Below are 12,072 nucleotides of genomic sequence, written 5' to 3'. Positions count from 1 at the left end.
TTCCTCCGGTAAACGGGGGTTGCATAATCTCATAGTCATAGGAACATGTATAAGTCATGAAGAAAGCAATAGCAACATACTAAACGATCAAGTGCTAAGCTAACGGAATGGGTCAAGTCAATCACATCATTCTTCTAATGATGTGATCCCGTCAATCAAATGACAACTCTTTGTCTATGGTTAGGAAACATAACCATCTTTGATCAACGAGCTAGTCAAGTAGAGGCATACTAGTGACACTCTGTTTGTCTATGTATTCACACATGTATTATGTTTCCGATTAATAAAATTCTAGCATGAATAATAAACATTTATCATGATATAAGGAAATAAATAATAACTTTATTATTGCCTTTAGGGCATATTTCCTTCAGTCTCCCACTTGCACTAGAGTCAATAATCTAGATTACACAGTAATGATTCTAACATCCATGGAGTCATTTTTTTCACGGAAATTTGCACGGAAGTAGATTGGGCACCCAAATTTGATATCCTGAATTTCCAGATTTTTTTTTTATTTTCTCAGTAGCACCCGGGAGCCAAAAATCTGTGCCCTTGTTTCACTTCGTAATTTCCCGTCAACAGAAAAGGTCAACAAGTTGACTCTACAGTCAATTTTTCCTGATCATATCCCTGCTTACCATAAAATAAAAACTCCCGTTTCACCTTCAGAAATGAAATAGGCAAGAAAATACAGGTCAAATAAAATGAAAATGGAGGGAGATATTTCGTCCATGCTTTCTACGGTAACCAACCAGTGGCTCTCAGCGCTCCAAAGCAGCGTCCCCAACCTCCCAAGCTACAAGACAACGAGGGCTCAAGAAAAATCGCGCAAAACTTGCCGTGATCGCACGCGCAGTGAGCAGCGCACTGATCGATCGATGGCGGCCAAGGTGGCGTCCCCGCTCCCATTCCGCCGCGACCTGCGGGGCCCGCTCGGGCAGCGGTCGCCCAGGAGCGGGCTGCCCGGCGCGCTGGCCGGGCTGGGCTGGAGCGACGGCTCCCGCAGGCTCGTGGCGCCGGCGTGGCCGGCGCGGGCGCGCGGGAGGAACAACCGGTCCGGCGGACGCGGCGCGACCAAGGAAGAGGACGAGCGCGCCGAGGAGGCGGAGGAGGCGGAGGCCGTGCTGATCATCGACGGGGAGGAGGACGACGAGGAGTTTGGCGACGACGATCTGTCCGGGTTCAGGGGGCTCGTTCTTGATCTCTCCTACAGGTAAAGCCACACTCTTTACTAGTAATTACCATGCTCACGACTCAGGTAAATTTCAGCTAAGAATGGTGATTAGCGTGAGCAAGCGAGGTTAATTATAGCGTAGCTTCTGCTTTTTGATTGGCATCTTGAAACCGTTCTGAAACTTCGCGCAGGCCTGTCAATGTCGTCTGCTGGAAGCGCGCGATCTGCCTGGAATTCATGGAGAAGGTTAGCCTCTCTGCTGCAATGCAGCCAGCAGTTCCTCATCACCATCATCATTCCACTGATGGTCAAACTTACATTTTGTGAAACAAACTGCTAATGCAGTGATCGTTTTAGCCATGCAGGCCGATGTTCTGGAGTACTACGATCAGACGGTCTCCTCTCCCAGTGGGTCCTTCTACATCCCCGCGGTTCTCAGGGTATGTGGGGTGATCCATCGATTTGTCAGTCACTTAGACCCTGTTTTCCGACGCCGGAAATTGAATTGAAATTTCCCCCGATTCCTGATGGAGTTGAACTGTTTTCACTGCTATGTATCGTCTTCTTCGTCAGGTTCCACAGCTGCTGCAAGTTGTGAAGAGGAGAAGGGTCAAGCACTGCCTTAGCCGGAAGAACATACTCTTCAGGGATGGGTTCAGTTGCCAGTAAGCATTCCCCTGTTTTCTTAGGGAAGTAGTAGCGTTGCACTGTTGCTAAAGCCAAAATTTCCTTTCATATAACTAGATCTTAATCAGATCACTATTGTTTTCTCGGCAATGTATCTCTGAGATGTGATACATGACTGACAATGTAACACTATATATACATGGTGGACTTGAGGGTGATAAAAGCTGTTAGGACCGGGGAAAAGAAAGGTGTCCGAAGCAAACAAAACAAAGTCCAGAGTAATATGCTGGGGATAGTGCATTTCTATAGATGGATAATCAGGAGTTAATTGGCCGCACTGTCTGCACTGCACTGCAGGTATTGCTCTTCTGAAGATGACCTCACAATTGATCATGTCATCCCGGCCTCGCGTGGCGGCAAATGGGAATGGGAGAACCTGGTATGAATTCTCACTACTTCTACTATCTTCTTACCCTCCCTCAAATCAAGAAGAACAGCCGTTGGCCAAAACCAAGACTTGACGGAAAATAAAGAGTCTTATAAAGTTATTTGACACCTCTGAATTGCTAGGTAACTGCATGCTCTAGATGCAACTCCAGGAAGGGTAACAAGACGCTACTGCAAGCAAACATGAAGCTACGCAAGATCCCCAAGGTCTGTGACATTGCTTGCTCTGCTTGACTAATTCTGCAATATTTGTGAACTGTCCCGTGTAAGAGGAGTGATTCTTGCTGAATTGCGCCGCAGGGGCCTAAGGAATTCGACATCATCGCGGTGCCCTTGACGAAATCCGCGTTCAGGACGATCAGGAGGAGGCACGGCCTGCCTGAAGAGTGGCTGCAGTACCTTGCCGGGCCATCTCCATGACCAAGGGAAGACTCCCTTCAAACCATAACCAGTAGCCATCACTCCATCTCCATGTATATATATATTACTACCAGGCTCATCTTGTCCAGCCAAAGATTCATGTATGTCCATCACCAGCTCTGTACATGCCTAGCTACCTTCTGATTTCTGAAAATAAATCTGTACATGTCACTGATTTATCAGTAAGTAAATAAAAACAAGATACCGACTTGAAATAAGCACAAGGAAAGAGCAATAGGCCAGACCATCCTACAAAAACGAAACGGTCCCTTCGTAACCAGTCATCCTCTTTAGCAGAAAGACGTATATTCCTTGCTCATTATCAGACAATCACTTATTCCCAAACCTCGTGTGGGACTAATCGTTTTCATTTACCATCTCATGGAAAACCCTTTTGGGAATTCGTGCCTACTCGGCATTTCACGAGTTATGAAAATGCAAAAAAGGATACTAAATCTCGTCGTTAACTGAATTCTGAATTCCACCCAAAACTTTAGGAATTCCTTGATAGTTGCAGTTTTGCATGGACCTTGATTTCCCGTCAGAAATAATTGAAACGCTAAGGCCTTGTCCAATGCAAGGTGTTTAGGGGGGTGCTTAGCAAAATAAACGAAGCTTTTCCTAAGCATCAATGCTTATCTCTATATGAGGGATGGTTAATTAAGCGTCTACAATATGCAAATAGGCACCGGTCCTTCTGAAAAATCAGTTTATTTCTCTGAGCATCTCTCCTAAGCACCTTGCATTGTACAACACCTAAGAATTTACTAAGAGTTAGTTGTGGTTTTTTTATTTTCCTCTCAGTGCGAGGCATTCACATAGAGGGCTCTACTTGTTCATTTTCTGTTTTTTCTTTTGATCATGTAGGGACCTTGATACCGACTTGAATATTGGTTGTTTGGAAATATGCGCACGTGATGGCTGAATTTGCATATCTAGTGATGTTTGGAAATATTGGTTAGCCATCAGTCCGTCTCCGTTTGCATATCTAGTGATGTTTTAACAATGTATGTATTTTGGTCCGGATTAACTATGATATTTTATGCGCGTTTGTTCTATATTCCAGAATTTCGTTGATGATCTACGTAGTTTGTTTCATGTTGCATGAATCATATGAATTTAGGGATCATATATGAGGTACTACACGGCTATGGGCGCGGGCAAGGATTGCCGGTCACTGTCCGCGGGCATACAAGGAGATGGATTAGCTATGCCTTGCGCTAGATAAGCCCGGTCACTTCCCGCCCGGCCGGGCACGGAGAAGAAAAAAAATCTAAAACAAACCTTAAACTTGTAGACGAAAGATAAAACGAACCCTAAACTTTAGAATCCATCACGCACCCTCGCGCAAAGATCAGACCGATATGGCCTGCCTGCTCGCCTGTCTCGGGGCTAGGTACGTTCCGTACTGTACGCGCCTCAAAAGGGGGAAGGAAAACCGCCACCGACGTTTCCGCCGCAGGCATCGGTTTGGAGGATCAGCTTAATCAATCCACTCTCCCACTGAACCTGACAGTGATATGTTTCTCTTTGACCAGCAAGCTAGCTACTGTAGCTAGCTAGGATAGGAGTAGCAGCGACTGGTCAAATGGAACACCGAGACGCGTACACCCGCAAACATATCGACATGACAATCTTTTTTTGGGGCATATGTTACGTACGTGATACACTGCACACGAACACTCCTCCGAGCTGTGCAAGTCTGGACGCCAAATGCGGACTCATATTGAAGGTAGAATGTGAAAATGCCAGGAAGAAGAAGAAGCGTGCAGGAGATGCACGCGCATACCGGTCGATCGTGTCGATCCGCGCCTGCGATTTCTTATACGATTCCCGCACTGACGGTTGGAGTAGCGACCTGCGAAAGCTACGTACAGTACACTCGTCGGCCGGCGGGTTCGAGGCCGGCCGGCCGGCCTGCGCGGGCGTGGATGCATGCGGCGGCAGAACGGTGTCAGTCGGGTCGGAGGAGTGGAAGGCTCGCCTCGGTCGAACGGAGGCGCGCGGCGCGCGGACCGGAGGCCCCGGATCAGCGGGCGGCATACGCGCTGCACGTACGAGTACGGGGGGCGCGCCATGCATGGCGGCTCTGGCCGCGGCAGACGACTATACAGTACGTTCTCGTCCCGAGGCCGAGGCCGGGGATTTGTCAGATCTAATTGACGTTGTTCCGAAGCAAATTGACCTGTCAGAATGTCGGATCTACTCCCAACAAGTTTCCACGCATCGAGGCCCACGAACTGACATGCATTACAATACCCTCCTGACATCTCACTTCGATTCGACCGTTCGATCGCTTCCTTCAGCTTACGGCTTCGTCGCCGATAGTCGGTTGCCCCTTGCGGTGGCAGCAAATTAACCAAGCCAGCATGGCTAAAGAATCAACGTTGATGCAGCTTTATCGAGGTTAATGAAGGAAGACGAAGCATAGGAGTGTTTTTCTTTTTCCATTCAATGAGGAAGTAATAATTATGTAAGAAAGAGTAAGCACGCGAGTGATTGTAAGAGATGCAAGGGAGTGTAATGAGGTTCCCACTTGCCTGCCGGCTAGGAATAGTTTTCGAAATTCGGTAGTAACTAATGTGTGGGATGGGATGATGATCCACCTTGCTAGCTTAATCATGCGAACATGCCTCGTCTGATCGTATTTGCAAAAACAAAAAAACAAAAAAACTTGTGATAAACGACTACCAACAAACCACACACGTTCCGTCCGTCAATGCCAAGGTTTTTTTCTTCTACTCTGCTATGCAGTGATTAGCTTCTTCAGTCTTCAAACGAGCAAGTTCAGTCGAGAATAGATATTACTTGCTAGTGTGTATGAGTGTGTGTGTGTGTATACGTGTTCGCAAGTGTAGGACGTGTGTTCCAAAATAAAAGGTACGCGCAAGCTCACATCACTCTTTGGACTGTGATAAGAATTCTCCAGGAGTTTTGGAGGACCCCATGCATCCTTGGGATATTTTGTATACAAACCCTCTGGATTGTCGGATTGAGGAGCTCTAAATCTAGGGCGCGTCTAGCGGGCGGCCGGCCGCCCTGGGATCGCTAGCCAGCGCCCACGAAAAAAGGAAACCGCCTGGTCCCCCCGAAGCAAAAAAGGAAACCCACCCACCCGCCCGCGCGGAAACCGCCTCAGACCCAACCCGCGCGCACGAAAACCACCAGGACCCGCCGCACGAATAGGTAAGCTCGAGAAAACAACCCCGCGAGGACAGCTGGCCGCGGGATCACGTGCACCTGCCTCCGAACCCCACCCTCCTCACCAAACCGCGCGAGACCAACTACCCCTAGGCCATCTTCTTCTTCCCCACGAAAGAAGGATCTGCCCAGGGGCAAAATCCTCCTTCATCGCCAGGAGAGAAGAACGACCATGGCGGCTCCCAGGGAGAAATAAGAGAAGAGAAGAGAAGAGGGCTTAGAAATCAGAAAAGAAGACCAAGAGAAAAGCAGATCAAAAGGAGGAGGGCGGAAAAAGAACCTACCTGGAGATCCACAGGTGAGAAGACTTGCCCATCTTCTTCCTGATTCTCTCTTGTCTATTTGTCCTTGTAATGATTTCCTTGCACGCATCTTTTACTCATGTATTGCTCATGTATTTGATTGTCAAAAATCAAATGAAATCCTGCATAATGTGTTTGCAGAAAAACTGTGCACCCAGTAGTTTCCTTTTCGTGCAACTAAGTCAAATGAAGTAGCCAACTGAAGGAGTACCGTGTGCTAACTCAGCAGATTATGCAGCTCTAACGCTATTTTGTGCAATTAACCCAGTTGTAGCATCCAACTATAAGCACAAACTGTGCAACTGAAAAAATTGTGCAAATATAGATCTTAGGAAAAAACTGTGCAACCAGTAGGTTACTTTCCTGCAACTAAGCCAAATAAAATAGGCAACTGAAGGAGTGATGTGTGCCAACTCAGTAGATTATGCAACTCTGAAACTATTTTGTGCAACTAACCCAGTTGTAGCATCCAACTATACCCCACAAATTGTGCAACTGGAAAAAATAAAAAAGGCACAAAACTGTGCAACCTTGGCATGAACTTGAAAAGATATGGATGAAAACAACCAATATACAATGACGAGCAATATACGATATGTTCTGATAAAAAACAATCTGCAAATATAGGTCTTAGGAAATAGCTTTCACACGCTGCCATCACAAATCTAAAAAACACACCCATCAAACCGTTGTTCTAGCTGTGCAAATCTAACTAAAATAGCTATAGACAAATATAGTTCAAATCTGATTTTGCTTCTATCTTTGAAGTTGCTGTAGCAGACCTTGCTTGATATCTTCACTTGCATTGATCTGCAGTAAATCATGTCCTCCCTTTCATGTCAGACCTGCACATTGTAGATACAAAAATGGTCAATAAAAATGTAGCTACTACCTGAAACATGTTCTTATATTGTCCAACTACTATGATGCTTGTTCCAACTTTGATACTACTTGTGTGCAACTGGTATGCTACATTTTTATCCAGTTTGTATCATTAAAAAATGTCAAAAAAATGTGTTTGTGTGACTAGAAATGCTCACAATTTGACCAACTGGTATGAAAAATTTGTGCAATTCTATGACACTTTTGTGCAAATGTTGTGTTGCCTTTGTGCAACTACTATCAAAAAAACTGTATCTGGAGAAAAACATACTAAGTTCTTTTACTAAACCACTTGCATTCATCTGAAGAAAATCATGCCCTCCCTTTCTTCTTAGAACTGCACATTGTAGATACAAAAAAACAAAAAAAGATGGTCACTAAAAATGTAACTACTGCCTGAATATTCTTATATTGTCTTAGTAGAATGACGCTTGTTCCAACTTTTAAAGTACTTGTGTGCAACTGGCATGCTACATTTTTATCTAGCTTATATCATAAAAAATTGTCAAAAATTGTGTTTGTGTGACTGGAAATGCTCACAATTTGTGCCAATTGGTATGAAAAAATTGTGCAATTCTATGACACCTTTGTGCAACTACTATGAAAAAAGTTGTATCTGGAGAAAAAAAGCTATGTAAAAACTGACTACTTGCAGTTTTCGAAGCAATGAAAATGATTGTAACGGTGTTAAATTCATGCCTTCAAATTGCTAGCAACTATGCCCCAATACAGCTTGCTAATGACTTCTTTGTTGAAACAAAATGCAGGTTGAAGCAACTTTCAAGGATGATAGACCTCAATGTGTTGCCTCCCGATCTCAATGAGTTGCCAAATGATGATGTCGAGTTTGTACATTCAGGGGTCTCACACAGCCTCATCAAGATCATGGCTTGATGAGATGTCAACATGCAATCAGAAAGCCATACACTCGAGGAAACAAACACCACAGTTGCAGGACCTACTGAAACAGAACTAAGGGCAGGGCCAATTGGTGTTGATCGAAATGCTATGGATGAAGATGAGGCTGGTTCTCAGCCAATGGAGCCATTTGTTGGGATGAGATTTGACACTCTGCAGGGTGCTAAGGATCACTACAATGATTATGCCCTAAAAATCGGTTTCTCTATTAAGATGAACACTTCAAGGAGGAATTCTTATACCAACATATTGGAGAAACAGCAAGTTACATGTAACAAGTTTAGGAAGCCAAAATAGGATGATGCAGGAGCTGAATTGCCACCTGTGCTAGATCCTATACCAGACCCCAAACCTTTGGGTGAAGAAGAAGAAATGGAAGAAGTGCCAATATTCAATGGAGAGGATAGTGGAAAAAAGAAGAATAAGAAGAAGCGCAAGAGAGAAAGGATAAAGCAAACACAATGTAAGGAAAAAATGCTGGTTAAATTGAAGGATGGGCGGTGGGAAGTAACCCACTTTGTCCGTGATCATAATCATCCTTTGGTCCCCAAGCCTTCGCTCTCCAAATACTTGCGATCTCACATGGGTATACCGCCGGAGGAAAAGAAGTTCTTAGAGATACTCTACAACTGCAACCTCACTTCAGGTGTGTTCTCGTTCACCTCCCAAAAACTCCAAACTTCACACTACATTGTTGTTTAATTCTAATATGTCAAGTGTGCAACTAGCAGCAGGGGGTTGTGCAGTTACATACACTGTGTTGTGCAACCAGGATTGAGTATTTATGAAAAAAGCACTACCACAAAACAATACAAACAAGTTGGAACTACTTGCTGATTGAATAATGTATAGATTTACAAAATGGTCATAGTTTTGATGGCAACTCCATATGTATTTGTTCTGCAAACTAGTGTTCCTTATCGATGCAATTGAACCTAGTTTCCTGTGACTAGTGTTCATATCTCTGCAACTGATGCTAGACAAAAATTTCTAAATTGTTTTGCATCATGCAATAAAGGGGAGAAACAATGAAAAATAAGTTCTATGGCAACCACATGTCAACAGTTGTGCAACTATTTTTCTTTAGTCTGCAATTGTTGTTTGTAAAGTGTGCAACTATCTAACATCAACTTTCTTCCCTGCAGGCCGTATGATGACTATCATGTCAGAGTTTTATGGCTCGGAGCTAAATGTACCATATGGACCTAAAGCAATAACAAACTGATGTGCTGGCTTCTCCAAAGACTCAACGAAAGAGGGGGACATTATTGAGACAATTGAACATTTTAAAGAGTTGCAAAAAGATGATCCAGACTTTTTCTATAAAATAAAATAAGATCTCGAAGGAAGGGTAGAAAACATTTTTTGGGTGGATGGCTTTGCGCGGAAAGCTTATACAGAGGCATATCATGATGTGTCTCCTTTGACACAACCTACATGACCAATATGTACAACATGCCTTTTGCTCCGTTCATTGGAATCAACCTTCATGGGCAGTCTTTCATGTTGGGCTGCATGTTTGTGAGGCAAGAAATGGAGACTAGCTTTGATTGGGTTTTTGGAGCTTTCCTAGAGGCTATGAATGAAAGGGCACCGGATAACATAACTACTGATCAGGATGTGGCAATGAAAGAGTCCATAAAGAACATATTTCCCACAAGTGTGCACCGATATTGTCGGTGGCACATCATGAAAAAAGCTCAAGAGAAAGTTGGATGGTTGCTAGGCCGGAACCCGGGATTGTCTGAAGATTTCAACCTTTGCGTTGATTTCAGTTTCACACCAGATGAGTTTGAACAGAATTGGGCTGTGTTGATGATGAAATATGAGGCAATTACACACACCCATTTTGAGAAGCTATATGAATATAGGAACACTTGGGTGCCATGTTACTTCAAGCATAGATTTTTCTCGTTCTTGCAGTCTACACAACGAAGTGAGGGGTTCAATGCAGTCTTGAAGCGGTATGTCAACCCTCACAAGTCAATTTTGAACTTTGTGAAGCAGTACCACAAAATACAGACACACATCCTCGTCAAGGAAGGGTGCAATGACTACAGGACAGAACATCTGGATCTTGACATGTGGTCACAATTCCCAATAGAGAAGCAGGCATACAAGACATATACTAGAGATCTTTACTGCAAGTTCCGTGATGAGTTTTCGATGATTGGACGCTACAATGCATTCCAAATTTGTGTGGAAACGTTTGAGCTGAAACCAAATATGGAATGGGTTGTGAAGTATGGTTCCAGGAACTACTTGGTGTTGGCAAAAATACCCGAGGGACAATTTTCATGTGAGTGTACCAAAATGGAGAGGGATGACATCCTTTGTTGCCACATACTGAAAGTGTTCACACATATTGGGCTTGATGTCATCCCGGAGTAGTACATGTTGACGCGTTGGACGCCAATTGCTGTCCCAAGTGTGCCAAGTGCCACTAGCCAGCAACCTGATGTAATGCCTCCTGCCTCTCTAAAGGAAATTAGGCATGCTAACATGACCTCAGACTTCCAAAAACTAGCAAATTTTGCTTGTGGTTCTGATGCAGCAAAAGGCATTGTTGATAAACACATGCATGCAGCGCCGACAGAGATTGTGCAGCTGAACAAGTCTAGAAGGAAAAAAAGGGCTGCAAGAGAGGCAGGTCCGTCCGCTGGTGATAACAACCAGGATCCTCCCGTGCCGCCTACATCTACAGGGCCTACTCCAGCAACTACCCCTACTGGACGTGCTCCACCACCTACTCCCATGGGCCGTGGTGGACCACCTCCTCCCATGGGACGTGCTGGTCGTGGTCCACCATGTCCTCCCATGGGTCGTGCTGCTCATGCTCTAGTGCCTCCTCCCATGGGTCGTGCTGAACAGCCTCCCGATGGGTCATGGTGGGCCACGTGTGAGTAATGCTTCGGCACCTCTTCCTATGGGTAACGCAACACAGGGACATACTAACTGCACCGAGCGGATGTCGCTTACGAGCAACGACGATGAGGTTGCAACTCCTAGGGATCTGCCAAAGTCAACTACAAAAGGGAGGGCAAGGAGTAGACGCTATCATTCAGCTCTTGAACTGCACCCGAAAAGGAAAAACAGGTGCAGCTACTGCAACTCAGATAAGCACAATGCTGCTAGCTGCCCTACGAAGTTGGCGTGACAACTTGGTGACATATAAGCAATAGATAAAATGGGGGAAGAATCAAAAGAAAAGTTCTGGCTTTGCACTGTTAGGACATGGATGGAACTATGAAGATCCAGCAACAAAAAACTGCTTTGGAAACTTCTTCTTTATGTTGTTTAAACTTAGCATCTGGCCCATTTGTATTTCATGTTAAAAAAGTCCTATATACTATCACTTTGCTATGTGTGAGGCTACCTATTTATGCCTCTGTTGGCAAATGTACACATTTACGCATGCAACATAGTAAAAAGAATTTTTTTTACTATGTGTGTTGTCCTTTAGTGATTGATTGTTTGATGGTTTACCAGAACCGAAAAGGGTTGTGCAAGTTAATTAGTATCAATGTGCAAGTATCTTCCCTGTATGTGCAAGCGTAACATCTCCAGGTACTATGCCATGTAAAAAATAAAAAAAGGAAAAGGAATAAAATTGTATCATTCTTAGGGTTAAAAATAACACCACCAAACAACAGTTCAAGAAACAGAATGTGCAACCTGGGGCAAAAAAACCCCAGATGAAATTGTGCAACTGAACTTGTGTTAGGTGTGCAACTGAATGAGTACCATTGTGCAACTATCGTGCAGACCGATGGTAGCGGATAAAAGAAGGAGCAAAAACAAAACTTACTCATTGTACCGTACAATGTCCTTACATGGGGCTTTGTTGAGAGTAGAGTCAACCATCTTGTAGGTCATTATCCTCCTCATGCTTAGGCACTCTTTTGGTTCGTAGTTTGGCAATTGTCTCCCATTCCAAATGCTAGTATTGAACAACATGAACACACCACATTCATTGCTGTGCAAGAAAAAAAAAAAGAAAAAATGTTATTCGACGTGAGTTGGGGCCATAATCGTAAAAAGAAAACTAACAGCCTTGCTTTTGCAAGACCGTGTTCTTGACCATGCAACTTTGTCCCC

The 12,072-nt window shown here is 44.3% G+C and overlaps 2 protein-coding genes across 2 annotated transcripts; both read left to right on the top strand.

Moving 5' to 3' along the window:
• Positions 1-739: 739 nt before the first annotated feature.
• LOC109784391 (uncharacterized) lies at positions 740-2,889 on the top strand. The gene is made up of 7 exons (XM_020342979.4): positions 740-1,216; positions 1,369-1,423; positions 1,543-1,617; positions 1,751-1,842; positions 2,162-2,243; positions 2,375-2,458; positions 2,552-2,889. The coding sequence occupies exons 1-7, from the start codon at positions 882-884 to the stop codon at positions 2,669-2,671; spliced, it is 843 nt and encodes a 280-aa protein (XP_020198568.1). The 5' UTR covers positions 740-881; the 3' UTR covers positions 2,672-2,889.
• Positions 2,890-5,923: 3,034 nt separating this feature from the next.
• LOC120969984 (protein FAR1-RELATED SEQUENCE 5-like) lies at positions 5,924-11,417 on the top strand. The gene is made up of 3 exons (XM_040397349.3): positions 5,924-6,170; positions 7,824-8,620; positions 9,120-11,417. The coding sequence occupies exon 3, from the start codon at positions 9,412-9,414 to the stop codon at positions 10,363-10,365; it is 954 nt and encodes a 317-aa protein (XP_040253283.2). The 5' UTR covers positions 5,924-6,170; positions 7,824-8,620; positions 9,120-9,411; the 3' UTR covers positions 10,366-11,417.
• The last annotated feature ends 655 nt before the right edge of the window (positions 11,418-12,072 follow it).

This window comes from Aegilops tauschii, chromosome 7, assembly GCF_002575655.3.
Source record: "Aegilops tauschii subsp. strangulata cultivar AL8/78 chromosome 7, Aet v6.0, whole genome shotgun sequence".
In the NCBI taxonomy this organism is placed as follows: Eukaryota; Viridiplantae; Streptophyta; class Magnoliopsida; order Poales; family Poaceae; genus Aegilops; species Aegilops tauschii.
Note: the sequence above shows the minus strand (reverse complement) of the source record. Positions and strands in the feature narration are given on the sequence as shown.

What these genes read in the sequence shown, in the direction of transcription:
- LOC109784391 (XM_020342979.4), top strand. Translation starts at nt 882, where the DNA reads ATGGCGGCCAAGGTGGCGTCCCCGCTCCCATTCCGCCGCGACCTGCGG. An exon ending in AGGGATGGGTTCAGTTGCCA is followed by an intron (nt 1,843 to 2,161) that starts GTAAGCATTCCC and finishes ACTGCACTGCAG; the next exon opens with GTATTGCTCTTCTGAAGATG. An exon ending in AGCTACGCAAGATCCCCAAG is followed by an intron (nt 2,459 to 2,551) that starts GTCTGTGACATT and finishes ATTGCGCCGCAG; the next exon opens with GGGCCTAAGGAATTCGACAT.
- LOC120969984 (XM_040397349.3), top strand. Translation starts at nt 9,412, where the DNA reads ATGACCAATATGTACAACATGCCTTTTGCTCCGTTCATTGGAATCAAC.